General features: G+C 50.9%; 4 protein-coding genes across 5 annotated transcripts; all 4 read left to right on the top strand.

The window, feature by feature from the left end:
- The first annotated feature begins 866 nt into the window (after positions 1-866).
- On the top strand, positions 867-17,360 carry POLR1B (RNA polymerase I subunit B). The gene is made up of 15 exons (XM_032185185.1): positions 867-1,004; positions 1,093-1,260; positions 2,934-3,080; positions 3,836-3,968; positions 4,911-5,047; positions 6,838-7,061; positions 8,484-8,655; positions 9,421-9,592; positions 10,376-10,657; positions 11,272-11,405; positions 11,839-12,009; positions 12,596-12,752; positions 13,759-13,955; positions 14,068-14,321; positions 15,806-17,360. The coding sequence occupies exons 1-15, from the start codon at positions 897-899 to the stop codon at positions 16,686-16,688; spliced, it is 3,339 nt and encodes a 1,112-aa protein (XP_032041076.1). The 5' UTR covers positions 867-896; the 3' UTR covers positions 16,689-17,360.
- Positions 17,361-17,978: 618 nt separating this feature from the next.
- PTCRA (pre T cell antigen receptor alpha) lies at positions 17,979-19,612 on the top strand. Its single transcript, XM_032183713.1, has 4 exons — positions 17,979-18,030; positions 18,172-18,477; positions 18,660-18,701; positions 19,503-19,612. The coding sequence occupies exons 1-4, from the start codon at positions 17,979-17,981 to the stop codon at positions 19,610-19,612; spliced, it is 510 nt and encodes a 169-aa protein (XP_032039604.1).
- Positions 19,613-19,973: 361 nt separating this feature from the next.
- Positions 19,974-22,726, top strand: CNPY3 (canopy FGF signaling regulator 3). The gene is made up of 6 exons (XM_032185463.1): positions 19,974-20,107; positions 20,665-20,788; positions 21,014-21,110; positions 21,348-21,470; positions 21,598-21,715; positions 21,828-22,726. Exons 1-6 carry the CDS (start codon positions 19,984-19,986, stop codon positions 22,037-22,039), a joined length of 798 nt encoding a protein of 265 aa, XP_032041354.1. The 5' UTR covers positions 19,974-19,983; the 3' UTR covers positions 22,040-22,726.
- Positions 22,727-24,542: 1,816 nt separating this feature from the next.
- Positions 24,543-26,386, top strand: GNMT (glycine N-methyltransferase). Of its 2 annotated transcripts, none has more exons than XM_032185462.1 (6): positions 24,543-24,766; positions 24,854-24,981; positions 25,068-25,181; positions 25,643-25,785; positions 25,962-25,999; positions 26,079-26,386. In XM_032185462.1, exons 1-6 carry the CDS (start codon positions 24,561-24,563, stop codon positions 26,248-26,250), a joined length of 801 nt encoding a protein of 266 aa, XP_032041353.1. In that variant the 5' UTR covers positions 24,543-24,560; the 3' UTR covers positions 26,251-26,386. The 2 variants fall into 2 exon arrangements, with proteins under 2 accessions (XP_032041353.1, XP_032041352.1); XM_032185461.1 differs by having other exon boundaries at positions 25,878-25,999.
- The last annotated feature ends 280 nt before the right edge of the window (positions 26,387-26,666 follow it).

Here is a 26,666-nt window from a genome sequence, read left to right as displayed (position 1 = left end):
GTCTACACAGGCCTACCCAAAATTATCACACAGAATCACAAAATGGTTGAGGTTGGCAGGGACCTCTGAAGATCATGTAGGCCAACCCCACTGCTGAGCAGGATCACCTAGAGCACAATGCGCAGGATGGCATCTGGGTGGGTTTTGAGTATCTCCAGAGAAGGAGACTCCACAGCCTCTCTGGGCAACCTGTTCCAGTGCTCTGTCACCCTCACAGCAAAGAAGTGTCCCCTCATATTGAGCCAGAACGTCTTTTACTTCAGTTTGTCCCCATTGCCTCTTGTCCTGTCACTGGAAACAACTGAAAAAAGGCTGGCTCCATCCTCATGACACCTTCCCCTTAGATATTTATACACAGTAATGATGTCTTATGTGGTTTGGGTTGGAAGGAGCCTGAAAGACCACCCATTTCCAAGTGGGACACCTCACATTGCACCAACTCCCCCAAACGGGAAGCAACCCTGGGGGTGTAAACAGCGCTGAGGCAGCGGCGTGTGGAGCACGAGTGTGTGACATGGCGGCCTGACGGCACCCGTGGCGTGGGCAGGGCATGCCTGCACCTCACAGATAAGCACCTCACAACTCCTCCAGCACCCACACGGCGGGGGGGGTGTCGGGGAGCCCAATTTTTTTTTGTGGGGCTGGAGGGGAGGCATAGCTTGAGGCGTGAGGCGTGAGGAGGGGGGAGGCGCGCATGGGGCTAGCACGTGGCAGTGGCTGCCGCAGCGCCCCCTACTGCTGCTGCTACTACTACTGCTACTACTAGTGCTGCTGCTGCTGCTACTACTGGTTGCAGTGCTGCCGCTGCCCGCCCCGCCCCGCGGCATCCCGGCAGGCGGCGCGGTGCGGGCGGCATGGAGGGCGGCCGGGGGCCGGGTGGCGGCCAGCAGCGCCGCATGAGGCGGCGGCCGCGGCTCCGCAGCGGGGTGCAGCGCGACCTGCCCGCCGCCCACATCGACTCCTTCAACTACGCCATCAGCGAGGGGGTGTACCAAGCGCTGCAGGTCTGGGGGAGCCGAGAGGAGGGTGTGGGGAGGGGGTGTGTGTGTGTGTGCGGATCCCGCTGAGGCGTGTGTCCCTCTTTCCCCGCAGGACATCGCCCCGCTGGAGTTCGCCCTGAGGGACAGCCGCGTGTCGCTGGCCATCGCCGGCGCCGCCATCTCGCCGCCCATGGTGCCGAAGGGGGCGGTGTGCCGGGAGGTGAAGGTGTTCCCCGCCGAGTGCCGGGGGCTGCGCAGCACCTACCGCGGCAAGATCACGGTGAGGTTCAGCTCAACGCCCTTTTTTTTTCCAGGTTCACCGACTTTTTGGGGTGTTCCCGGGAGTCGTGTCCCGTGTGCGGTGCCAGTGAGCTGGTTTTCTTCACACTGAACTCTGAAGAGACCCCATCTCCTCTGCCCTTTCCCCCCCCACAGGATCTTAATCGTGTTCTTCCCTCTGCTGTCGAATTTGTGACAAAATGAGGCAGCCAGTTCAGGAAATCCTAGGAGGAGACAAGTTTACTCTCACAATGTTATAATTAAAATCCTTTTTTTTGCCTGGATCTAGGTTTCAAATAAGCCCAGAATTATAAATCCTTCCTGTTTGTATAATCTCATTATTTTTTTGGGTTGCTCTGACATGTGACTGAAGAAGCATCCCTAGCAAATACTTTGTTCTGCCGTGTGGCTGGCCACCTGCTTTCTGTCCCAGTTCTGTAACTGGGACTGTACTGCACATTTCCATGTGTTCCCTGCAAGCGAATGCTTGTTTGCTGTTTCAGCTTTTATTTTCCTTTCTCTGAAGCATTACAACAAGTAGGTAAAACCTACTGCAAGTGAAACATCTTGACTGAACATAAAAGTGTGACAGTCACACGTTGTTCATGGCTATTTTCCCAACGACTCCTGGATTTTCCTGAGCTAGAGATGCTTTCATTCTTCTTAACTGTATTATCTGCCTCCTTTTTTTTCTATGTGTATTTAATTGTTTTTTCAACCTGTGTACATATTGGAACAAAACATTTTTGCTGTGCCTTGTGTGGAAAAAGTCTTACTTGTTCTCGTCCACTCCCGCTCTTGCACAGTAAAAAGCAGCATATGATCATTCCCTGTCTTCACCACACTGCTTTTAACTGGACGTAGCACTATGGAATTATTCTCAGTTCTCCACAGTAAGTGCCATGGTCTGCTGAGCAGCTTGTCACACAGAAACCAGTTCATGCCAGTATTGAACCAATGATTTCATATTACAATGTAATATTTCATATTACAATTTTTATGTTACAATGCTGCCCCTCAGTATTACATACTAAGGGGCAGTATATTTTTTAAAGCTCGTTCATTATTCTGCCTATAAAATCGGGATTATTTCCTTCCGCTGGGCATTTTATCACTTTGTTTCGTACAGTCAAGGCATCATCCTTCTCCAAACCCACTGCCAGATCTTACTGTTGTAAATAAATTTTCTTTATCAGTACGCTTTTCTTTCTCACCTTTCAATTCACTTATGAAAACGTTAAGTGGACAAGTCTTAGGAAATGCTTGTAATCTGGATGTCTTTTCATTGAACACTTTTTCTTCTACTTTTTCTTTTAATTGTGTGTTAACTTTTTAGGCCTCCTTTCCTACCCTGTGGCAGCCTTTTCTATTTAGGCTGCTTTTTTGAGAGGTCTGAAAGGCAGAGTAAACTCTTAGCAACTTCATACACCCTACTAGCAGCTTCTTCATCTAGTTCAACACTTGTATGATTTTCTTCTGGAAACTCATGTTGACTGTTTACCAGAGTATATTATCTATGTATTTACTAGTTTTGCTTTTTATTATGATTATTACCATTTTAAAGTGGCAAAAGTTGATGAAACAGATTGGTGGTCATGTTAAATGTGCAGTTAATATGTGAGGAAAGTAAAAGGGCAGCTTACTTTGCTCACTGTTCTTGTTGTATCATTTTAGGTTGACATCAGCTGGTCAGTGAATGGCGTTCCACAAGGGACTATTAAACATCCTGTGGGGTATATTCCAATTATGGTGAAGTCTAAATTGTGCAGCCTCTATAATCTGTCTCCCCAAGAGCTCATCCAACGCCATGAGGAGGAAGAGGTAATGAGGATTTTGCAGGTCAGGAAAATCTGCATTTTACATGAGCAGTACATTGGGCCAACAACTTAGAGGACATGAGAATTTGTGTTTTAAGCTTGACTTACATTCTCTGGATGTTCGCTCTTTACGGCAGACATTGGAAGAGGTTTTTCTTATTTTTGGTTGTCTTCTACAAATGTTTTCTTACCTCCTCTCATCTGTGGGCAGTTAAATACAGAAGTACTTATTGCTGGTCCCTCTACTAAGCCACTTGTACCCTTATTCCTAGTATTAATCACTAGAACACTTTTTTTTTTTAATGACACACAATTTGGGGAGCTATGAATTTATTGGTGTTAAGCTTATATGTGACCAGAGGGAGGTTTACTGCACCAAAGTTTCTTTTTGTCTAAAAATTCAATGTTATAACTTATTTTTTTAATATTTTTTTTGTTAATAAATACTTCTAACATGAGCTCTTCGGAGCTATTTACTTGGCCACATAGATTTTTTTTTTTTTTTCCTCCCTTGAAATGAAGGAGCATGCATCCATTTCCTTGCACTGTATGCTAGAATCAGACTTAAAGGTCGCTGACAAAGAGTGCAGCCTTTTCAAGTACAGTGCTGAAACGTGTTTCTTGCTGTTTCATAGCTGAAATATTAAATGTTTGCTTTCACAAAATAATGTGAGCTGTTTTTTCTTTTATTTAAAACATGTTATGAATATTTAAGCACATTACGAGCATTATTCTTTTTTTTTTTTTTTTTCCTGGCAGGAAATGGGAGGCTACTTCATAATTAATGGCTTAGAAAAAGTTATTAGAATGCTGATTATGCCCAGGCGAAATTTCCCTCTTGCAATGACAAGACACAAGTGGAAAAACAGAGGCCCAGGCTTCACAGAGTATGGTAAGCTAAGGAGCTTCCTGCAGCATCCCTCCAGTAAATACGTGTGGACAAATGGAAATGACCAACTATAGCTGATTTTTACTTTTTTTTAACTGCATAATGTTTATATTTTGAGATAAATTTTACTACAAAACCAGGGGGGTTGACAACACCATAATGATGTAAGTACGAAGCAGGTACTTGCCTTGTGGCGTTGTCTGAGCTGCCCATGCTAAGCAAGGAGATTGTATTCCAGGCTGTGGAGTGCATGAAGTTGTTGTTACATGGAAGGACTAACTAGAATCCTATGTTCTGTAGAAGTCATTGTAAAGTGTTGAAGTTGTTTCAGTGAATTTAGTTTTCTGTATTCCAAAATGCTATCTGTAATTTACATAAAACAGATTAACCAGGGTCCATAGCTTTGCCATGTGTACTCGGGTAAATGAGTTGGCATTAAACAAGAGAATTTAGGGGTTTGCACTCGAGCATTACCGTCTGCTGACTTGAGAACCATGGTGTTTCAGAACACACTGCAGTTCCCTGTAAATTTATGTTGAGGGAGGGCCAGTTTAGACAGTCACATTTGTTCTATTTTAATTTCTCCTGCAGTGGACATCCTAGAACAGGACTAGGAAACTTTTGACCTGCAATTCCAGATAGAAGAGATGAGTCTTAGGGCTTTCCATTTCTTAAAAGCTTTATGCGTCCTGTGAGCCTCTCAGCAAATGCTGTGGCTGCTTAGAGATTTTGTCATTAAGAACCAAACTGAGCTACTATCTTCATTTTAAATGAGATGCTGATGCTGAAATCAGAGATCTGCCTGCCTTTTGGTTCTTCGTGGTTGAGAACACAACTTAGCTAATGGCCTAATGAACTGTCTCACCTGTTTGGACTTGTCACAGAAATGCAGTCAGCTGGTTTTGCACAGCTCACGTTGGTCTTTGCTTGTGTTAATTTTTGCAGGAGTAGTGATGCACTGCGTTAAGGAGGAGCACGCTGCAATAAATATGAACCTTCACTACTTGGAAAACGGTTGTGTCATGTTGAACTTCATTTTTCAGAAAGAGTTGTTCTTCCTTCCCTTGGGATTTGCTCTTAAGGTAAATAGTGCTTGAATCAGCTAATTCCATAAGAAATATTTTCTCTCATACTTCCTATATTGGCTGGAGAACTGTAGACCAAACTGAGCCTGTACGTGTAATGCAGTACACAGTTGCAGCAGAGGGAATGCATGCAGGGTAAAGAGAGGAGGGGGGAGTTCGGTAAGGTTTTATGGCTTCTTACCAATGAATGCTGTGGATAAATGGAGTTTAAGGGTTTGGCACCTCATCTGAAAGGTTTTGGTAATCTCTTTAATGCAGAAACAAGAAACAGTTCAATTCTCATCTATATTAGTATTAATCATTAAAATCAAGTAGTCTCATGTAAAACTAAACCAGTAAACTGGGTTAATTTTTGAGGAGAAAAATTAAACGCTGTTTCTGATTGGAACTGAAAACCGGTAAGAACTGGAAGACAAAAACCAGTTTGAGCACATTGGGTGGGTTAAATTGTTATTCAGCTAGCAGACAAAAGTTTGACTTCAGTCAAGCTTTCCAAATTTCTTGTAAAGCATGCTTTCTCTGATAGCAGAGTCCGGGGTATGTCATCTGTGTATTTTATGTACAGCAGCAAAGTGGTAAGAGCAAGTCAGAGGCCTGTGGCACTACACCTTGTGTTCCGCTGCATAAATCAGTGTCAGGGAATTTGTGTGTACTTACAACCCGCTCTATTTGTGTTGCTGTTGCATGATACGTTTCACTTTTTCTCCAGTCTGCTGTTTCAACAAAAGTAGTTACCAGAAATAGGTAATTACTCTTAGTTTTAATAAGCAAGAGAATTATACTGACTTTGTTAGCTCATGAGATCTCAGGTTAAGCAGGCTGTGTTGTCTGAAGTTTGAGTTCTTTCAAGAGTAAGCACTCCCTAGGCTTTCACCCCATCCCCAGCATCAGTTGAGGTTAGTTCTGTGCTGGTTTTCTGTGGCCTGTCCAGGTCCTGCTGTGGCAGCCTGGTTCTTCTGGCTGCGATTCCAGTTCCTCCTTGCTGCGTGTGGTCTGTGGCTGGTTCTAGATTGTTCGTATCATGACTTACCAAGCGGCAAAATACATAACTGCAGAGGTTGTGCTGCCCCCTTTGAGAAAGAAATCTGCCTGGGTGTATTTTTCATACAGCCTCCATTTTTAATGAACTTCTTGAAGGCTTCTTAAACATGGTAGACAAACAGTTCGCTTAAAGATGAGGGAGGTTTGTCTGCAAATAGAGAAGTCATTAGTGTGCAATGTATTTGCTTAACCCTGACTTAAAGAAACAATTAGGCAACCGTTATAACACCAAGACCTAAGAACATTGGATTTAAGTATGAGCTTTAGAACATGAAGTGCTGAAGCTAAAGTGAATTGTAATGGCCATCATCAGAAGGCTAAATTGTCTTTTGATTTCGTTAGGGATAAGAAGTAGCTTGAGACAACGGTGAATTAAATTCATGTTTCTAAGTGAAGTTATGAAGTTAAAAAAAAAAAAAAAAAAGTATATGTATGCGTGTGTCTGTATAATATATATAAATACAAGTAAATCTAACGTAATCAAAAGAAACCTGTTAATTTAGAAGGTGTGAGTTTTTGTTTGTTTTCCAAGGTTTATTGGATTGGGGCTACTCATGATCCTCAGTGCTACTCTTGAAGCCCCTTAACCCCACAGTATTTTTCAGTTTGCATGGTGGAAGGGTGTTTTCAGAGAACTGAAGAACCTAAATCATTGGGGTGCTCTGCTTTTTCAGTGTTTTATGGCCCAGCATTTTCATGGCTGTTTGTTTTTTTGTTTTCTGATCTTATACCCTTTTGTCTTTCAGGCATTAGTTAATTTCACAGACTACCAGATTTTTAAAGAGCTGGTCAAAGATAAGGAAAACGACACCTTTTACGTGAACTGTGTTACTGAGATGCTGAGAGCAGTAGCGGATGCAGGCTGTTACACACAGCAAAACGTCCTTGAATACCTTGGAAAGAGCTTCAGAGTAAAACTGAACCTCCCAGAGTGGTACAGCAATGAACAGGCTGCAGATCTCATTTTCAAGTATGTATGTATGCATCTCGGAGTGTGTGATTCAGCGTGATTGCACTGAAATTACAAGCAGCTTTAAGAATGCTCTGCCATCACGCTTCCTTTCTTAAGATTTTCATGCACACATGAAATGATAGCCAGTGGCCAATTCTTGATGGGACTTGAGGATATTAATCTGTAGTTGTGGTGTTCTAAAGTACAGATTTTACAGATTGATACAAATACCTACAAAATGGTTTCAGGAGAAGAGCATTCGTTGTTATTTAGATGTAATTTTCTGATGTATTTGATGAAAAACTGGAATTTTCACTTAAAGAAAAGAAGGTTACAGGTACGTGTGTGGACTGCTTGAAATTAATCTTGTTGGCCAACAGTAATGGCATTTTCTCAGCTGTTTCACACAGTAATGGGCAACTGTTACGAGAATAGCATTTATCTATTAAAATTGTAGGAATTAGGTGTTTAGAAGCCAATTTAGCTTCCAGATGTTTTAAAATCTAACTTCTTCCGTGGAATAAGCTAGCTTTGAGATGGTCAATGTGATGAGCATTCAACCAAGTCATTTATTTTTCAAGTGTTAGTTCTCTGAGAGGTATTTTAGCATTTGAAAAGGATCGTTTGGGATGGCTCTGCCCTTGAGTACTTGTAAATAGGGGGGGGGGGTTAGGTTGCTGGAAACATTGAGGCAGTCTTCAGGTGCCTCAGGGGCACTTACAGCGCTGGAAGTACAGCACTTTGTACTGAGAAACAGGTGGATAATTTCAAGAAAGTTATATCGTATTTAGAACGAAGAGAATTACTCTTAGGGTGTTTTTTCCCCTCGGATATGTTCTGTAACCTTGTCTGTCTAAGCTGGGGAGATAGAAGAGTGGGAATAGTGGAAAGCATTAATTGGGATGTACTTTGTATCATAACTTCTGCCTGGCCAGAACATGCCTCAGAATCAGCCTTTGGAGGCTTGTCATTACGGTGAAGTTGTAAAGGCTTCAGCGGGGGGGCAATATAGAGCAGCAGCAGAAACTGACAGGTTCTTGTGTGCTGACATGCTGAAAAATGATTGCACTTGTGTCTTGGAAGGCGAGTTATCTCAATGGTCTATTTGGAAAGCAGTTTGTCAGCTTAATTGGGAATTAGGAATAACCTTCCTTTCTGCTTGCACTAGAATGTCGTTCAGCCTTTTTTTTTCTTTTTTTTTTTTTTTTTTTTCTTCTATGCAAGGGTTTGATAGCAACAGAGTTTTGGATTTTCTGTGGCCAGACAGAAATGTTTTGTGATCTGTTACTAGAATCCAGTTCAGATTTGGGGAGTGGTCTGGTTGCGTGTATGTGGATAAGCATAGGCATGTAAAAAGTGTTTTGAGATATTTTAGGAAGAATGTGAAGAGCAGCTAGCGTGAAGAGATGGTGTTAGTTGTCCTTCTTTCTCTTCCTCCAGCAAGTGTATCTGCATACACTTAACAGACAAAACTGAGAAGTTCTACCTGCTTTGTATGATGACCCGAAAGCTGTATGCTTTTGCCAAAGGAGAGTGCATGGAGGATAATCCTGACAGTCTGATGAATCAAGAAGTGCTTACTCCAGGACAGCTTTACCTTATGTTCTTAAAGGTAAGATCACATGGGGTATCTCCCTCCAGACCCCCTGCTCCTGCGTGGGCTCCTCTCCACAGGCTGCAGCTCCGGCCCGGGGCCTGCTCCTGCGGGGGCTCTCCATGGGCCGCAGCCTCCTCCAGGCCACATCCACCTGCTCCACCAGGGGCTCCTCCACCCGTGGGGGGGCTGCAGCGTGGAGATCTGAAGTATTCATGGGTATGGTGTTCTGCCTCCTTTTCCCTGTTTTTATTTAGTGTCCAAGACTACAGCAATGATAAAGTTACACTTAAAAATCGAATCCACTGTCTCACATTGTCTCAGTGATTTTTAAATTCTTTGGGACCATGGCCTTCAAGTTTTGGTGCCTAAATTTGCTTCATGACATGGTTTTAAATTCATCACTGTATTTAGTAGGCTAAAGAGCGGAGTTAGTCTTGTGGTCAGATTATATGTATACTCTCAGCTTTGGGACTCATTTGCTTTTTATGAAATTCTGTTACAGTATTTTATTCACTACAGTCACCACCAGTCTGGGTGGAAGTGATTGCTAAGATTTTGAGTAGGCAATTTGTTGCAGGTCTACACTGGCATGATACTGCGAGCACTTAGATACAATAAAGTCAGTGTAGGAAATATGGTCAGAAAGCTTCCACTTTGCTGAAAGTTGTCCATCCTGCTGATTTCAGAAGACTTCTGTAGCACGCATAACCAGTTAAACACTCATAATTTGAGTCTCTATTTTCCAGTTTTCAATTTAAAACTCTCACTTTCAAACCATAGGAGAGGCTTGAGAACTGGCTGCAGTCTGTTAGATTTGTTTTGGAGAAGAGAACAGAAAAGGCAGATATCAACATAAACGCAGACAGCTTGATCAAGGCATTCAGCATGACAGCAGATGTTACCAAGGCATTTGAGTATCTTCTTGCAACTGGCAACCTGCGATCTAAAACTGGTGAGTGTTAAGGATTAAAAAGTCTTTTTTCATCTTGCATAGTATGAGAAACAATATAATATCGAGCTTTTAACTGAGAGCAACTTGAATGCAGAAATGATAGACTGAGTTGATGAAGACTGGTTTGGGGAAAGGGATAGTTGGAAAAAGGGGGGGATTTGTCTTCAAGCATAGATTCTTATGCATGGTATAAAACATGTTAGTTATTAAAGCAAGGCCACTACACGGATAAATAGTTGAAATTAAATTTAGCGTTGTCCGAACGAGCAACCATATTTTTGTTTTCCTAAAGATTATTTCTTCTTAAAAGATAGGACATAAGACAGAAAAGGGGCATTTGTTTATGAGGACTGCCCCATTAATAATGTGAGTTATAACACAGAGAAATTGCTTCACTCTAATAATGTATATTTCTTTGTTTCTCTGGCATATGGAGTGTGCTGGTGTGGTTACTTAACGCTCACTAGAAAATGAAGTGAGATTAGAAGGCCGCAGAATTTTGTTAAGAAGTATCAGGAGCAAATCCCCAAGTCACTTCACTAGGAACTATTTCTAGTTGTCTCTGACAGGAGTTGGATTTTAAGCCATAGCTTGGAATTTAAAGTCTGTAGGTCTTTGACAAGTCACTGAATTGCTTAAATGCATGTGTACCTTCTGTTGTTGGGATCCTGTGTGAGCATCTTTAGGTCTTACCAGTGAGAAATAGGAAGCAGCGTTGTAGCATCATGCTTTATGTGTCAAAGCTGGGCAACGTCCTGACATAAATCTCAATTTTGTTCCTAGGCCTGGGCATGTTACAGGACAGCGGTCTGTGTGTGGTGGGAGACAAGCTGAATTTCGTTCGCTACCTTTCCCACTTCCGCTGCATACACAGAGGCTCGGCCTTTGCCCAGATGAGAACCACAACTGTGCGCAAGCTGCTGCCCGAATCCTGGGGGTTCCTGTGCCCTGTGGACACCCCTGATGGAGAGCCCTGCGGTCTGATGAACCACATGACAGCTGTGTGTGAAATAGTGACAGAGATAGTGCCTGTGAGAGACCTTCCACCTTTGTTATGTGCCCTAGGTACGTTTTGCTGGCTTGAACATTTAATGGAGCAGTTCCTTTTTGTTCCTTTTTACTTTTCTGCCCTACAAACCCATATCTGGGAAATGTTCTCCAGATACCATTATTGTAAATTCTTAACTTTAGAAGATGAAATCAAGGTAAGCCTGTTCTTCTTAATGTGCTTCTGCTGAATGGCAAGTAGCATGTTGCTTATATAGGCTTGCCAACCTTCTGGAGAATGTAAAGTTCAAAATAAATGTCTTAGCCATGTAATGTAGAGTGAAGACATTCACTTGAATGCAAGGAATTGCACAGTCCGAGCAGTGAGAAATTGAATAAAACTGCCTTCCTAACGCTGCCAGTGACTTTAATTAAACTGCAGCTCTTCCAGTGACTGCTGCAATAACAGGAGTCCTATGTCATTCCAAAAATTGTTGGGGAGTGGGCAGGGAATGGCATTCTCACTTGTGCACATCTTATATTTTTCCATCAAGTCATCTACAGCTTTGCACTCTACAGGTGGTCTAAATTTTCTGATCTCATGAAGCTTTTTGGTGTGGATTTGAGGTTTCCTGCAGAAGTAACGTGTGCTTTGTGTGTTGTTTTTTTTTTTTGTCTGTTCCTTCTCACAGGTGTTGTCCCCATTGACGCAACTCCAAGTAGGCCTTACGCTGAGTGTTACAGAGTGGTGCTGGACGGCGCCGTGGTGGGCTGGGTGGAGTGGGACCTGGCTCCTCAGGTTGCAGAAGCCCTCCGACGTTTTAAGGTTGTATTATTTAAAATGTGACTTATATATAACGCCCTCAGTATGTAGTGGTCAAAAATAGGCATGTTTAGAACTTTCTTCATAACTTCCATTTATTTTTTAAATCTAACCTAATAAGACTTTTTGTCTGCATGTTAGTACTGGAGTGGGTTTATCAGGTTTTTCTTGTTAACATTCATAAGTTCAGTCTATTGGTTTATGAACTTGTCATTGTTAGAGATATTTTTTTTTTTTTTTGAAAAATAAGTATTCTGTCCTTTTCTTGGTGGAGAATTTTCTAGAAATATTTTTTAAATCTGTTCTTCATTCTATATTACGAGCTACATCAGTGGTTGGAACTTTTCATTGTGGGCATAACCTAGCCGACTGGATGCAACTTAACTAAAGCAATACTGGTTTGTATTTCTAAATTGTTATTTCATTGCACAAACAGATAACTCAAGAGAAAAGATTTCCTGCACGGGCAGAAGTGGTCCTTATCCCAATGACAGGAAAACCCAGTCTGTATCCTGGGTTGTTCATTTTTACAACCCCTTGCCGGATGGTGCGGCCTGTCAAAAACCTGCTGTACGGAAGGAAAGAATGGATTGGCACTCTGGAACAGGTATGTTTTGCATATTTCCTTTTTAAAGTGCTGGAACAAAGTTTTACAGAGGTATCCTCTGTCAAAAGCACTATTTTGTGAAGTGTTTGTCAAAGGAGCTGAGAATGGGCCATAGGGAGATCGTGCTGAAGAGCAAAAATAGGTGACAAAAGGGTTTTCTCACTTCTAGCTGATCAGCTTCTGGTATGTTTCTTACAGGTGGACTGTAGGGGTCTTTGAGATACTTGAGTCTGCTTTCAGTATTAACATAGTCTAGATTTTCTTAGGTGAAAAATTGCTGTCTTGTGTGTACTATCTCATCTTAGTTTATATCACAGCTGCCCAGGGCAGTTTGCAGAAACAGGTAGTGGCTTGCTTGGGAACTTCATAACTTGTCACCTTTCCTTTCCATGTTACTGCAGTTTTATATTTTCAGACTTGCTGTCCATGCAGTTAGGTGTGATTGTAGTAGTAATTTAACAGTTGTCATGTTTTTCTTGCCTGCACTAAGCTGCAGACAAAAAACACAGCTAAAACTGAAATGAAAAGTAATCACAGGCAGGTTTAAATTGCTTTCTTCCTGACCTATCTGATTTGATTCTTGCAGATCTTCATGAACGTGGCCACCATGGAGTCAGAGGTGGTTCCTGGAGTGACCACTCACCTGGAGCTCTTCCCTCACAGCATTCTGAGCGTGGTGGCCAACCTCATCCCCTTCTCCGACCACAACCAAAGTCCACGAAACATGTATCAGTGCCAGATGGGTAAGTACTGTAGCACCTAGTGCTGCGAGCCCCTGGGCACAAAGGAGCCAGGGGGGAATCTCTCACATATCTATTTTGGTGTGTTTTTTTCCTGTTTGAGGTTGTTGATCATATAGACAAGCTAGGGGCACTGCACCAGCTGCGTAGGGGAGTTAATATCTGACAACTGTGCTGCCATCCCCCCAGCTGCCAGGTTGAGCTGCTTCTGACTAGTAGCTAGAGCAGAGGCTGTGCAGTAGTGCAGGTTTCTTTGCCACCTGTTTTCAGTCACTGTGATGTCTTGACACTCAGTTTTCAGAGGACAGTTACTAGGCATCTGTTGCGGGATGGTAATACAGTGCTGTGGCAACAGCATGTTTTTTTTTTTTTTTCTCTGTCAGCATTTAAATTGATTTATTTGGTTGTCTGAAGGCAGTTGGGGTGGGTAAGTACATGAGGTTTCAATTGTCTGATGTGCAAGCGGCCTGCAAGAATCTTACTTAAAAAAGGCAAGCTAAGAGAAGCATGTGGTAGGAACTGAGAGCAGCTCTCATTATCTCCACAGCATATTACATTTCTGGTAATATTATCAGAAAGATGTCCTTAAAATGCTACCAAGTTTTCATACTTCTCTGAAAGTACCAATGTAACTCTGTTCCAAACTTGTTTTTCCTGCCAGTACATTGATCCTGGCAGTAGCAAATGCTTTGTGGCTTGGAAATATGTAAAGTATGCCTCACTATGGGAAACTTCAAAGGAGGAAAAATGTTATCAGAGATTCTGAAATTGCAGAAAAGACAAAAAATTACAAATATTCCTTATGTAATACCATGAAGGGAATTGAATATTGCGCATGGCTCAGAAACTTTTATAACTGGATTTAGAGCAATTATTAAATTCTATGGTTTTTAAAACTGGTAATTCCTCTAACTCATTTCCAGCCTTGTTCTTAGCAAGATACCCGGAGGATGAAACGTGGCTTGACTTTGAATTGATCCTGAATAAATCCAACTTTCGTTCTTTACAGGAAAGCAAACCATGGGGTTTCCAGTTTATAACTACAGGGACCGCTCGGATAACAAGCTGTACCTCCTTCATACGCCCCAGAGCCCTCTGGTGAGGCCCAGAATGTACGACTTCTACAGCATGGACAGCTACCCAGTCGGTACCAACGCCATTGTGGCTGTCATCTCCTACAGTGGCTATGACATGGAAGATGCAATGGTGAGCCACCAAAAGAAGGAATTTGTTAAAAAGATGAGCATTGGATCAGAATGGAAATGCTTTCCTTGAAGTTACTAGCAAATCTCTAACAGGTCTTTCTTCTTCCTCTTAGATTGTGAACAAATCTTCCTGGGAGAGAGGGTTTGCTTACGGAAGTGTTATCAAGATGGAGAGCATTGACCTTTCCCTTAAAGCCAACAGGGGAGATGATAATTTAGTATTTGGTGCCAGGCCTGGTGACCCGAATGTTGCAGAGAAGTTAGATGCTGATGGACTGCCTTTTATTGGCTCCATCCTACAGCCAGGGGATCCCTTCTACAGCTACATGAACCTCAACACAGGGGAGACCTTCACTGTATACTATAAGTAAGTTCAGCTTGTCCTTCCTGGCCCCAAACAAACATGCAGTTGTGAGCAGTCTGATAGCAGTGGCCCCTGATCAGCTGCGTGATCTTCCCAGGGGTTCCTTTCCTCCTCAAATGGCCACAAAACATGCACATGTTGATGGAACATGAAATTCATGGTACAGGTGACTTATGTGCATGTTTTGTGGCTTTCCTCTAAGCCAGTGTATGCTGAAGAGCTGCAAAGCCTGACTTACCCAGGAGACAGATCTGAGACTGGTGAAAAGAGAGCCTCCAGAAATGTTTTGCTGTCTCCCCAGAACTCTTCCTCTGACATCTTTTGTTGCATTTTGTTAATTGAATAGGATAAAGTGTTCTGTCCAAAAAAAAAAAACACAAACACAACACCACCAACACACAAAACAACAACAGCAAAATACAAGAAAGTGCTTGGTTACCAAAGACTGTACTCATATGTATGCAGTTATCCATACAGCTTGAGGTCCTCTCTGTGTCTCTCTACAACATTTATAGTGTGAGGATTATGCTATTTATTATTCATGTTGAGAAGGCAAATCAGATCAGATCCAGATTGGGTCATTATTTGGATTCCTATGGAGAGGTGGAGTTCCCTGCCCTCAGTGTTGGCTCCTACCCCCAGTTTCTCCAGGGACCTTGCACCCTGAAGTTCTCCTTAGCATCAGAAGCGTGCTGCAGGTCTTAACACTGCCAGGTCTTAAGCACAGCTAGGAAGAGATGAACAGAGGCTTTGACTTAAAACTTTGAACAAGCTTGCAGTTCTTTTTTTTTTTTTTTTTTTTTCCTTGTGATGGTCTCTACTTTGGTTGCATTCAAAGGAGAAAGGGAAAAAACCTCTAAAACAAGTTGAGAGTTTGGGCAGTGTAACACAAGTTAAGCCTGCAGCAGGCACCCACCATGTGAAACATCAGGCTGTGGGTGCACGTGGAGAAGCAGCACACCCCTGAACTTGTTGGCAAAGGCTGTGTCAACTCACACCATGCCTTCACTCTCTGTTCCTGAGCCTTCCTCTCTTGCTTTGCTCTAAACATATTTATTTATTTCAGTATCCCACCAAGACAGTGAGAATTTACTGGGGAGGCAGGGCTGCTGCTGCCTCAAAACAAAACAAAAGTTTTCTCAGATTGGGTGTGACATTGATGAACCTGGTTTAAATTACTTTTATTTGAAATCATGGATGGCACGCTACCTCATTGCGTGGCAGCTTGCAGCTGTGCTTCTAGCATTAGAAACAACAAATGGATGGCACTTGTGTGATGCTTTTTTTTTTTTTATCTTTTTTTTTTTTTTTTTGCTCTAATTCTTACACAGTCTGATTTCCCTGAATGGTATTTCCCAAGAAGTGCAGTGATCCCGAGCACTTTATTAGACTAAAAAAATGGTTTGGTTTCCTTCCTCTGCTTCCCTTCCTTAAAAACCATGAGCCTGTCTGACACCTTTGCTGTGAACGTTTCTCTACCCACACAGGAATAAGGAGGTGGGCATTGTAGACAACATCAAGTTATGCAGCAACGACCGCGGCACCGGGAAATTGAAGAAGGTTTGCATCACCTTGAGAGTTCCCCGAAATCCAACTGTGGGCGACAAATTCGCCAGCCGTCACGGGCAGAAAGGCATCCTGAGCCAGCTGTGGCCGGTTGAAGACATGCCGTTCACGGAGAACGGGATGGTCCCAGACATCCTCTTCAACCCCCACGGGTTCCCCTCCCGTATGACCATCGGGATGCTGATCGAGAGCATGGCGGGGAAGTCGGCAGCGCTGCACGGCGTCTGCTACGATGCCACTCCCTTCACCTTCTCGGAGGAGGACTCTGCTCTGAAATACTTCGGCGAAACGCTGGTGAGCGCGGGTTACAACTTCTTCGGGACGGAGAAGATGTACAGTGGGATCAGCGGCCTGGAGCTGGAGGCAGATATTTTCGTGGGAGTCGTGTACTACCAGCGCCTGCGCCACATGGTCTCGGACAAGTTCCAGGTGAGGACGACGGGCCCTCGGGACTCCGTCACCAACCAGCCCATCAAGGGGAGGAACGTGGAAGGCGGGATTCGCTTCGGCGAGATGGAGCGCGATGCGCTGCTGGCCCACGGCACCTCCTTCTTGCTGCACGACCGCCTCTTCAGCTGCTCCGATGGCTCCGAAGCCTACGTCTGCACGAGCTGCGGCAGCATGCTCTCTCCTCTGCTGCAGCGGCCGCCGCCTTCCTCCGTGGCGAGCAACAGGAGGTATTCCTGCTTGCTGTGCGGCCGGGTGGACACCATCCAGGTCATCCCAGTGCCCCACGTCTTCCGTTACTTCGTGGCAGAGCTGGCAGCCATGAACATCAAGCTGAGGCTGACGCTGGAGCCGTGATTGTGCTGCAGGGAGGGAGGAAGAACGCGTTAGTCCTGCGTTTGCCCCCGGTGGGCTTGAAGCTTTCAGTCCGTTCTCAAGTTCTTCAAACGGTTGCAAGGTTAATTTGAGGTTTGTACCGAGATGGGGCCGTCTTAGCAACTCGTGAAGCTGCATCGAGAAGAAATGCAGCTCCGCCGACATTTGTTTACCCTTTGTAAAGGATCACTAGCTGTCGAGATACGGTGTATGGAAATCAAGCAATATCAATGCTCCCACCAGGAAAGTGTGTGTGGGGGTCCTCGTTCTGAGTGCTGGCTGCAGCCGCGGAGACAAAGAGGTCAGAGAACAGCATGAAGTGAATGCTGGGACTGACAGTGCGTTGCACTGTTCTGTAACTTTTTATTTTATTATATATATTTTTTTGCATTTGGCTGAAGAAGAGAAGTAGATACGGCTTTGCAGCCTGGCTCCTACCTTGTCTCCAGCAGCTCTGCGGTGCTGGGGGGAGCAGGCACAAGGCTCAGGCTCCCCGTCTCGAGTCCCTGGAGGCAGCAGCACAGATTTGATGCCCCACGCGTGTTTGGGGAGAGCCAGGCTGCTGCTGGGACCTGCTGGGCCCCGCTGCTTGCGGTGGGGGCACGAAGGAGAATTTTTCACTTGTTAAGAGTTCTTTATATGTTTCTTAAATAAAAATAATTCTTTTGGAGCTGGTGCCTGGTGGAAGGGAAGGGAAGGGAAGGGAAGGGAAGGGAAGGGAAGGGAAGGGAAGGGAAGGGAAGGGAAGGGAAGGGAAGGGAAGGGAAGGGAAGGGTTTCCCGTGCCTCCTGCGCTCAGGGCCGGCCGGGGCGGCTCTCCCAGGGCTTTTTGGGCCGCGGCAGGCTGGAGGCCGTGGGGGTGTCCCCGGTGGGGGCTGCCCGTGGGCTGCGCACCCCCGGCGGGCTGCGGCCGCTGCGCACCAGCCGCAGGAGCTCGGCGAACGAGGAGGGGGCGGCCGGGGCCGGCGGCTCCGCGTCCTCCTCCCCCCCCGCGGGCTGCGGGGAGGGCGCGGTGGTGCGGGCCGGCTCCATGGCGCTGCCCGGGGCCGTACCACGGCGGCGGGGCGGGGAGGGGGGGCGGGACCACGGCGGAGGCTGCCCCAGCCTCGCAGCCTCCTCCCCCGGGGGCTGGGAGGTGCGAGGGGCAGGTGGAGGTGGCGAGGGGCTGAGCCCCGCTGCTGCTCCTGCTGCTGCTGCTGGTCCTGCTGCTGGTTCTGCTCCTCCTGCTGCTGCTGTTGCTGCTGCTGGTCCTGTTATTGCTGCTATTGCTGCCATGGAGGTGCTCTGCATGCTGCTGGCCTCCACCCTGCTCCCGCTCCTGCCCCGTGAGTACCAGGGTGACAAGACACAAGGGTGGTGGGTCCTCCACCCATAGCACCGGGGCAGGATGGTGGTCATCCATGGCGAGGTGCGAAGGGCGAGGGGATCCCAGCGCTTAGCCATGGTCCCACCCCGCCTCCTCGCAGCCTCCGGAGCCTCCGTGCCCACGCTGGCGCCGCCGTTGACCATGGTGGTGGACGGGCAGCGCCGGCAGCTGGTGGTGTGCGTGGTGAGCGAGGTGCTGCCCGGCTCCGGCGACGCCGTCTGGATCTCCAGCGGCAACGGCAGCGCCCTGCAGTCCTTCACCTACGGGGCCTCGCCGGAGGACGGCGGCACCGTCTGCGCCGTCTCCATCCTCCCCGAAAGCCCCCCGCAAGGTGGGCTGCTGGCTTGCCACGTGGGGCCCAACAGCACCGCTCCGGCACGCAGCTCCAGCCCCGTCCCCGTCACAGGTAGGGTGTCCCCGCTGCCCGGCTCGGTGGGAACGGAGCTGAATGAGGCTCCCGTGATGGTGGGGTGCAGGTGCGAGGCCCCGCGGGCGAACGTTGCCCTCGGTTTGGGGCACAGGAAGGGGTTTGTGGCCAGCCCCGATGTGCACCTGCAGCCACCTCCCCAGCTGCTCCCCGTCCCGCAGGCAGAGGTGAGGAGGCAGAGCCGTGCCCCAGCACCGCGATCGGTGAGTGCCCGGCCGCGGTGGTGGCCCGAAAATTCACCGACAGGGAGGAAACCCCGCTGGGAGGCTGGAGGCTTGGGTGGGGATGGACTGGGGAGGGGGTGAGGGGGTGTTAAACTGGGTTCTGGTGGGAGTGGTGAACGTTTTGGGGTGGAGGCTGGGGTTGGAAGCTGGAGATGGAGGCCAGGGGTGGAGGCTGGAGATGAAGGCCTGGGATAGAGGCTTGGGGTTGGAAGCCAGGGATGGAGGTTGGGATTGGAAGCTGGAGATGGAGGTCTGAGATAGAGGCTGGTGTTGGAGGCTGGAGATGAAGGATTGGGGTGGAGGCTGGGGTTGGAAGCTGTAGATGGAGGTCTGGGATGGAGGCTGGGGTTGGAAGCCAGGGATGGAGGCTAGGGTTGGAGACTGGGGATGGAGGCTGGGATAGAGGCTGGGGTTGGACGCTGGGGTTGGAAGCTGGAGATGAAGGCTGGGGTTGGAGGCTGGATATGGAGGCCCAGGATAGAGGCTGGGGTTGAAGGCTGGAGGTGAAGGTTGGGGTTGGAAGCTGGAGATGGAGGCTGGAGATGAAGGCCTGGGACAGAGGCTGGGTTTGGAAACCAAGGATGGAGACCCAGGATAGAGGCTGGGGTTGAAATCCATGGATGGAGGCAGGAGATGGATGCCATGTGAGACCCCAGGAAGCCCACAGCCCCTGGAGCCTGGAGGCCACCCTCCCAGCCTCGCCACACTTCTGGAGGCCGTGTGGGGACGGTGCGGCCCCCCGGCCTCCTGTGGGAGCTACGTTGACCTCCCCTCTTCCAGGGCCTCGTGCCTGCGGCTCCGCCGCCCTGCTGGCGGCCGCCCGCGTGGTGCTGCTGAAGGTGGCGCTCCTCGACGCCCTCCTCACCTCCGCCATCATGGCCCAGGGGTGAGTGCCTGGGGAGGGGGGGCAGCACCCTGCTGGGTCTGGGGGCGCCCCCAGGGGACGGGCAGCGAGGAGCCCCCCCGGTGCTGGAAGCACGGAGAGCCCCCTTCAAAGCTGGGGGGTTTGGGAGGAGAGCGGGGTCCCCGCTGCTGCGGGGGGGGGGACCCCAAAATTTGGGGATGGGAAGGGGGGGGGGGGGGAGGTAAGGGCACTGCCCACACTTGGGGCCCCTCCATCCCGGGGGCAGGCGGTGGGCGGGGCTTGCCGTGGCGCGCGGGCTGGGATTGGCCGGGCGCGCCACGCAGCCCGCTCGGATTGGCCGTTGCCGTGGTTACCGGGGCGAGGCGCGGCCGGATGCGTGGCCCCGGAAGCGGAGCCATGGCGGTTGCGGCGGCGGCTGTGGCGGCCGAGGGCCCCGCCGTGCTCCTCCTCCTCCTCCTGCTGCTGGCGGCGGCGGGCGGCGACGACTCGGACTGGGTGCGGCTGCCCAGCAAGTGCGAGGGTGAGCGGGGCCGGGGGGGCTCCGAGGGCTGGGCGAGGGGGAGGCGCTGAGGAAATAAAGCGCTGCGGCCGCCTGACGGTGTCCGGAGGGAAAACGGGGGGTGGGGGGCGGTTGGGCCCTGCCCTGCCCTCACACAGCCCCCTCAGGGGTGGGAGGCCTCGGTGCTGTGGGGAGGGGGTGGGATGCGCCGTGGGGCTGCTGTGGTACACGAGGAGCCTTCCTCCTCCTCCTCCTCATCCTCCTCCTCATCATCATCCTCAGAGATGAGGCCGTGGGTGGCTGCCAAGTGCGGTTCTGAAGGGTTCCCGCAGGTGGAACTCTGCCTCCCGGCCTCCCTAACGTTAGCACAGGGATTTGGGTCTGATTTGGGTCTTCCCCTCGCTTCAGAGGATCTCAGCACAACCAGCTGAGGTGCTGCTGTTTGTTTTTATGGACACGGATGATGTTTGCTCTGCTCACATCTCCATCCAGCCCTTCTCCCAGCACTCACTCCCCAAGCAGTCCCGTCCCCAGGAGTGCTGAAAGCCTCCAACCCGCCTGTGCTTTCCGCCCCGCAGTGTGCAAGTACGTGGCTCTGGAGCTGAAATCTGCTTTTGAGGAGACCGGCAAGACCAAGGAGGTGATCGACACCAAGTATGGCTTCCTGGACGGGAAGGGCTCCGCCGTCAAGTACACGCAGTCGTAAGTGAGAGCAGGATAGGGGCTCCTGCTACGTTTGGTGCCTGTGGAGCTGGGGCCTTGCTGAGCCAGCAGGTGGGCTGCACGGGCCTAAAATGCACCAGGGCTTGGCAGCGTGGGAAGCACAGCATGGGGAATGTGTCTCCTGCTCCAGGAAGGCTCAGCCCCACACCCTGGCTGTTCCTGGGGAGCAGCACCGAGCCCTTCCCCTCCCTCCTGTCTGTGCAGGGACATCCGGCTCATCGAGGTGACGGAGAACATCTGCAAGAGGCTGCTGGATTACAACCTGCACAAAGAGAGGAGCGGCAGCAACAGATTTGCAAAGGTGGGGGCTACCCTTCAGTCCCTCGCCTCCCTGCATGCTACTGGGGCACTGAATTGTGGTTTGTTCTTTCTGTCCTCTGGGTCCCTAGCCAGCCATCTGCACGTGAGGCCTCAGAAATTGGGTGTGGGGGAGGAGATACACGCCCTGTGCCTGTCTGTACCCTGGGCAGCACTTTGGGGACAGAGCAGGAGCTGGGCAGGGAGCGTCACCTCACGGGGTGGCTCTCTTCCCCCGCAGGGCATGTCGGAAACCTTTGAGACCCTGCACAACCTGGTGCACAAGGGCGTCAAGGTGGTGATGGACATCCCCTACGAGCTGTGGAACGAGACCTCCGCCGAGGTGGCTGACCTCAAAAAGCAGGTACCTGCCCGCCGGGGGCAGCCCGCAGCGGCTCTGCAGGCTGGGGGAGGATCTGTGGGTGCTGGCAGGACCTGGCACCCTACTCGCACCCCCCGTGCTGGGATCTAGGCTCTCCTTTCTCTGCTAGTGCGACGTGCTGGTGGAGGAGTATGAAGACGTGATCGAGGACTGGTACAGGCACCACCAGACAGAGGATCTCTCCCAGTTTCTCTGTGCTGACCATGTGCTAAAAGGGAAGGATGCGAGTAAGTCTTGGCTGCTCCCAGGGGCGATGGGCACGTATGGGGCAGAGCGGGGTGGCCTGGTGAGGGTGTGGGGAGCCCCGCTCCTCCCTCAGGGCTTTGCTTCTCTCCCCAGGCTGCCTGGCAGAGAAATGGACCGGCAAGAAGGGCGACTTGGCGAGCTTGGGGGAGAAGCCGAGCAAGAAAAAGAGCGGGAAGAAGAAGAAGAAAACTGTGAAGGAGCAGAGTGAGGGCATCGAGAGCCTCCCTGATGCAGGGGCCACCCTGGAGGAGCACGGTGTCCAGGAGGAGGCCCCGCTCCCCCACAGCCCTGCTGACGAGCTGTAGGCAGGGGCTGGGAGCCCTGAGGCATGGTGCTCACCCCAAAAGTACTGAAGGGGAAGGGGTTCGCTCCACACTGTGGGGCCACGGCCCCCAGCCAGCCCTGGCATGGACTCATTGGCCCCTGTAGGCTCCAGCAAGCTGGGGCAGGGGGCAGTTGTGGCAGACTGAGAGGTACGGACTCCGATGTGCAGGATGAAATGAAACTTTATTAGGCGAGTGTGCTTCTTTATATTCCCTAGGTACATAGGCCGGTCATTTTCCGGTACATGTATTAAAATACATAAGAAAATCAACAGCCATACTGTGAGTAGCTTCAGCAGGTGCATAACCCAGCTTCCCAACCCAAAACCACCAAAAAAATTGTTAATCCATCCCTGCTCACCATCCTGCCTGAGTTTATTGACCCCCTCCCTTCCTTTCTGGATGCTTTCATGAACGGACCCGGGTGTTCCTCCCCACGCGCAATCCCCGCGGATAAAGATCTCTGAGGGGAGTGCTAAGGGCACGTTGGTGGAGTGCAAGATGCTCGGGCTGGCACAGTTGCAGCAGGCTGTGCTATTTCTATATATTGACAGAGAGGAATTAATATTTTGTGCTATAGGTTGATTTTTACCAGTGTAATTAAAATCCAAGCAGCTGTCCCTTTTGATGGAACCTAAAAGGACGGCGATGGCTGTTGTGATGATGGTCGGGCCCATCTCGGCCCTGTATCTCATTTCACCGAGCGGAATGTTGGAGTTTACAGCGATGGGAAGGGTGCTGTGCAGAGACCTTTTGTGCCCACATAATTTGTGCAGGTCCTGTGGAGCCAAAACCGCCTTACCCACGAACTTCAGTCAAGCATCACGGCACCTGGGCATCTGTCATCCAGCAGTCCCGTAACTGCCGTTGGGATCAGGATAATGGCAGTATCAGTGTTACTGTGACTCAGAGGATCCAGCATGGAAAGCCGCAGAAGCCTGCGTTAAAGGGTTAACCTGATGCTGTGGGGTGCCCACCTTCTGACATGCATCTATCCTGTCTGTAAGTGCAGGATGTTGCAGAGTTTTTAAGACCCGTGGGCAATCTGCATGAGCATTTTCAACCACCAGCTGTTTCAACAAAACTTCCTGAGCCGCAGCATGATCTACATACCTGTAAAGGGCACCTACCAGCTGGCATATCCAGAAATTGCATACAAGACCCCTGCGGTCCTTGCTCTGTGGCGATAGAAGACTGTGCAGGCTTTCCAGCATCTCCACGTAACCGATCACCCTCTGGTCATCCTAGGTTTTTGACTGCTCGTTGGCCCACTAGCCGGCGCCATTGGCCAGGTCACACCGTGCATTGAGGGGCTGTTGGAAGTATTTGTGCTGTAGTCTGACAGTTGTGCAGCGCCAGGACGTGCATTTCAGACACTGACTGTAAAAAGCTCATAGTGTATGGGGATTGTATGGTCATAGGAGCCTCCGCCTGTCCCCTAGGTGTCTGGGTAGGCTGTTGTAGGGTATTGGACATCAATCGCCATGCTGTGAGCAGTCCCACTGCTGTTCTATCACCTCATGTGGCTGAGTCCCGGAGTTTAACATGTATTTGGACCCAGGTCTTAGGCTTGTAGATTGAACTAGCCCTGATTGAATCAGTATTTTGGGGTCTTGGGCAGGTATAACTTTCCCATGTTTTGTTTTGTTTTGTTTTGTTTTTTCATTCTTTTTGCATTATGGTTAACACCATTTCCTGTGCCTGGGCTGTTTTGCTCCCCGTAGTCCTTGGCTGCTTATCTCTGTCCCACGGAAGGCGCTTAGCCGTGCACCAACCTGCTCCCATTCAGCGACCCAAGTTCACCAGGGGTGAGTGAAGTGCCCCGGGTGCCTTTTGGGGCGGATCGAGACGCACGGCCTCTGACGTGCTGCATCAAAATCAAGCTTCAAGGTTAAAATCAAGCAAGACAAGTGTGCTCCTTACACACCCTAGGCGCAGAGGCCGGTTAACTTCCCACTTGTGCCCGCAGGAGCTTTTCACGGTGCTTTCCACAGGACCTCGTGCGTGTCACGCACACCCTCAGCGCTGCTGTTTTCACGGCATTACTCCTCCTCCCGTACTCCTCCCGTACTCCTCCCGTACTCCTCCCGTACTCCTCCCTTCTCCCGTGCTTCTCCTGCCTCTTCCCACACTTTCCAGCCCCTCCGTTCCCCCCGGTTCCCCCCCCCGCCCTCTGCAGCCCCCCGCTGGGCTGCACCGCAGGCGTCGGCCCCGACCCCGCCACCCGCGGGCCGTGGCGCGCAGCCGGAGGAGCGGGCGGCGCGGATTGGCCGGGAGGGCAGGCGGGGGGCGTGGCGCGGGAAGGGGCGCGGCAGGCGATTGGCTGGCGGCGGGGGGAGTGCGGGGGGCGTGGCGAGGGAGTGGCGCGCCGGGAGGAGTGGCGCGCCCGGGATCGGGGGGAGTGGCGCGCAGGGAGCGGGGCCGAGGCCGGAGCGGGGCCGGGACCGGGGCCGGGGCCGGGGCCGGGGCCGGAGCCGGAGCCGGATCCGGAGCGGGCGGCGGGATGGTGGACAGCGTGTACCGGACGCGGTCGCTGGGGGTGGCGGCGGAGGGGCTGCCGGACCAGTACGCGGACGGGCGGGCGGCCCGCGTGTGGCAGCTGTACATCGGGGACACGCGGAGCCGCACGGCCGAGTACCGCAGCTGGCTCCTGGCGCTGCTCCGCCAGCACCGCTGCCGCTCCGTGCTCGACGTGGCCTGCGGCACCGGGTGAGGCAGCGCGCAGCAGTCAGCCCCCATCCCCCCCTTCCCTCCCCAAAGCCCTCCTCGGCGCCCCGCTGACAGCCGTGTCCCCAGGGTGGACTCCATCATGCTGCTGGAGGAGGGCTTCCAGGTGACCAGCGTGGACGCCAGCGACAAGATGCTCAAGTACGCGCTGAAGGAGCGCTGGGAGCGGCGCAAGGAGGAGCCCTTCGACCGATGGGGTGAGCTGGGGGAAGCTCGCAGGGAAAGGGTGATGTTGGGGACGGGGGGGGGGGGAGCTGCCCTCACGCGTTCCCCTGCGCTGCAGTCATCGAGGAGGCCAACTGGCTCACGCTGGAGAAGGACCTGGAGAAGCCAGGGGACGGGTTCGATGCTGTCATCTGCCTGGGCAACTCCTTCGCGCACCTGCCTGACTTCAAAGGTGAGGCTGGAGGGGGTGGGAGGGCGCGGGGAGGGGTCACAAACCCACCTCTACCCCTACTCATAGCCCAGGAGGCTGAGAACTTTCCCTAACTCGTGGCACGAGTGGGTTAACCAAGGCGGTGGTGCTGCGTCGCCAGGGAACGTGCCCAAGTTCATGGCACGAGCGGGGCCACCAGGCCGCGGGGTGGCGGGGCTGCGTGCGTCGGTGTCGCGTCCCTGGCAAGGCTGGAGGCACACCCAGACTCGTGCCACAAGTGGGGCTGTGGGTTCCCTGCGCTGCCCCGGCGAGGCTGAGAACGTGCCTGAGCTCATACCCTGGGTGGGGCTGCGGGTTCCCCGAGCTAAGAGCTGAGGGGGGGGTGCAAGGATTTGGGTATGGGTGAAATGAGGGGGGTGGCGGTGGTCCTGGGGGTACGAGGGCACAACCCCTGCCTGGGGACACCGCGGTTCCCTCCGCAGGGGACCAGAGCGACCACAAGCTGGCCCTGAGGAACATCGCCAGCATGGTGCGGCCGGGGGGCGTCCTGGTCATTGACCACCGCAACTACGACCATATCCTGGCCACGGGCTGCGCGCCGCCCGGCAAGAACATCTACTACAAGGTGGGCGTCTGCCGGACCCTGCCCTACCCCGCGCCCCTCTGCACCTACCCCATTCCCCAGCCCCTTCCCCATGCCCCTCCTGTGCTCCCCAGAGCGACTTGACCAAGGACATCACCACCTCGGTGCTGCTGGTGAACAACAAGGCCCACATGGTGACCCTGGACTACACCGTGCAGGTCCCCCCGACGGAGGCGGGGGCCTCCCCGGAGCTGAGGTGAGAGGGGGGCACCAGGGTGGTTCCTGGTGGGCACTGAGCCCCCCCCCCCGGCCTCACCACCGTTGCCTCCTCGCAGCAAATTTCGGCTCTCGTACTACCCGCACCGGCTGGAGGCCTTCACGGCGCTGCTGAAGGGTGCCTTCCAGGGGAAGTGCCAGCACAGCGTCCTGGGTGACTTCCAGCCCTACACGCCAGGCCAGGCCCACATCCCCTGCTACTTCATCCACGTCGTGAAGAAGACGGCGTGAGGGGGCTACCGAGATGGGACTGTGGCGGCGGAGAGCTCCGAGCAGCTCTGGGGACACACAGGGGGCTGGGGACATCGCCGCGAGCTGCCTGGGAGCCCCCTCCTGTTAATTAAGAGCACCTGTGAGAGCTACTGGAGCCTGTGGTCCGTGTGTCCGTGTATGGGGGATCTGGGTACCCAGGGCAAGGACTGCCAGACCTTAGGGGGAGCAGGGGGTGGCACAGGTACAGCCTCACCCCCCTCTCTCTGCTCCTTGCTGCTGCCAGTCAGCAAGTGGCCAGTCCCCACCACACCTCCAACCCCCTTTTCCTGACACTGCTCGCAGCCCTGATCCCTTGGTACAGCTGCAGCCCCCTCCTCATTCGCCCTGGGGAAGAGGTGGTGGCCACATCCAGCAGCACGGTGTGGTCATGGCCA

The sequence above is a fragment of the Aythya fuligula genome, chromosome 3, assembly GCF_009819795.1.
Source record: "Aythya fuligula isolate bAytFul2 chromosome 3, bAytFul2.pri, whole genome shotgun sequence".
Classification (NCBI taxonomy): Eukaryota; Metazoa; Chordata; class Aves; order Anseriformes; family Anatidae; genus Aythya; species Aythya fuligula.
Note: the sequence above shows the minus strand (reverse complement) of the source record. Positions and strands in the feature narration are given on the sequence as shown.

Coding starts and splice junctions, on each gene's coding strand:
- POLR1B (XM_032185185.1), top strand. CDS start 897: ATGAGGCGGCGGCCGCGGCTCCGCAGCGGGGTGCAGCGCGACCTGCCC. Junction 3,969..4,910: donor CCCAGGCTTCACAGAGTATG/GTAAGCTAAGGA, acceptor TAATTTTTGCAG/GAGTAGTGATGCACTGCGTT. Junction 12,753..13,758: donor CATGTATCAGTGCCAGATGG/GTAAGTACTGTA, acceptor CGTTCTTTACAG/GAAAGCAAACCATGGGGTTT.
- PTCRA (XM_032183713.1), top strand. CDS start 17,979: ATGGAGGTGCTCTGCATGCTGCTGGCCTCCACCCTGCTCCCGCTCCTG. Junction 18,031..18,171: donor CCTGCTCCCGCTCCTGCCCC/GTGAGTACCAGG, acceptor GCCTCCTCGCAG/CCTCCGGAGCCTCCGTGCCC. Junction 18,702..19,502: donor GTGCCCCAGCACCGCGATCG/GTGAGTGCCCGG, acceptor CCCCTCTTCCAG/GGCCTCGTGCCTGCGGCTCC.
- CNPY3 (XM_032185463.1), top strand. CDS start 19,984: ATGGCGGTTGCGGCGGCGGCTGTGGCGGCCGAGGGCCCCGCCGTGCTC. Junction 21,471..21,597: donor TGGCTGACCTCAAAAAGCAG/GTACCTGCCCGC, acceptor TTTCTCTGCTAG/TGCGACGTGCTGGTGGAGGA. Junction 21,716..21,827: donor GCTAAAAGGGAAGGATGCGA/GTAAGTCTTGGC, acceptor TTCTCTCCCCAG/GCTGCCTGGCAGAGAAATGG.
- GNMT (XM_032185461.1), top strand. CDS start 24,561: ATGGTGGACAGCGTGTACCGGACGCGGTCGCTGGGGGTGGCGGCGGAG. Junction 25,182..25,642: donor GCACCTGCCTGACTTCAAAG/GTGAGGCTGGAG, acceptor TTCCCTCCGCAG/GGGACCAGAGCGACCACAAG. Junction 25,786..25,877: donor GCAAGAACATCTACTACAAG/GTGGGCGTCTGC, acceptor TGTGCTCCCCAG/AGCGACTTGACCAAGGACAT.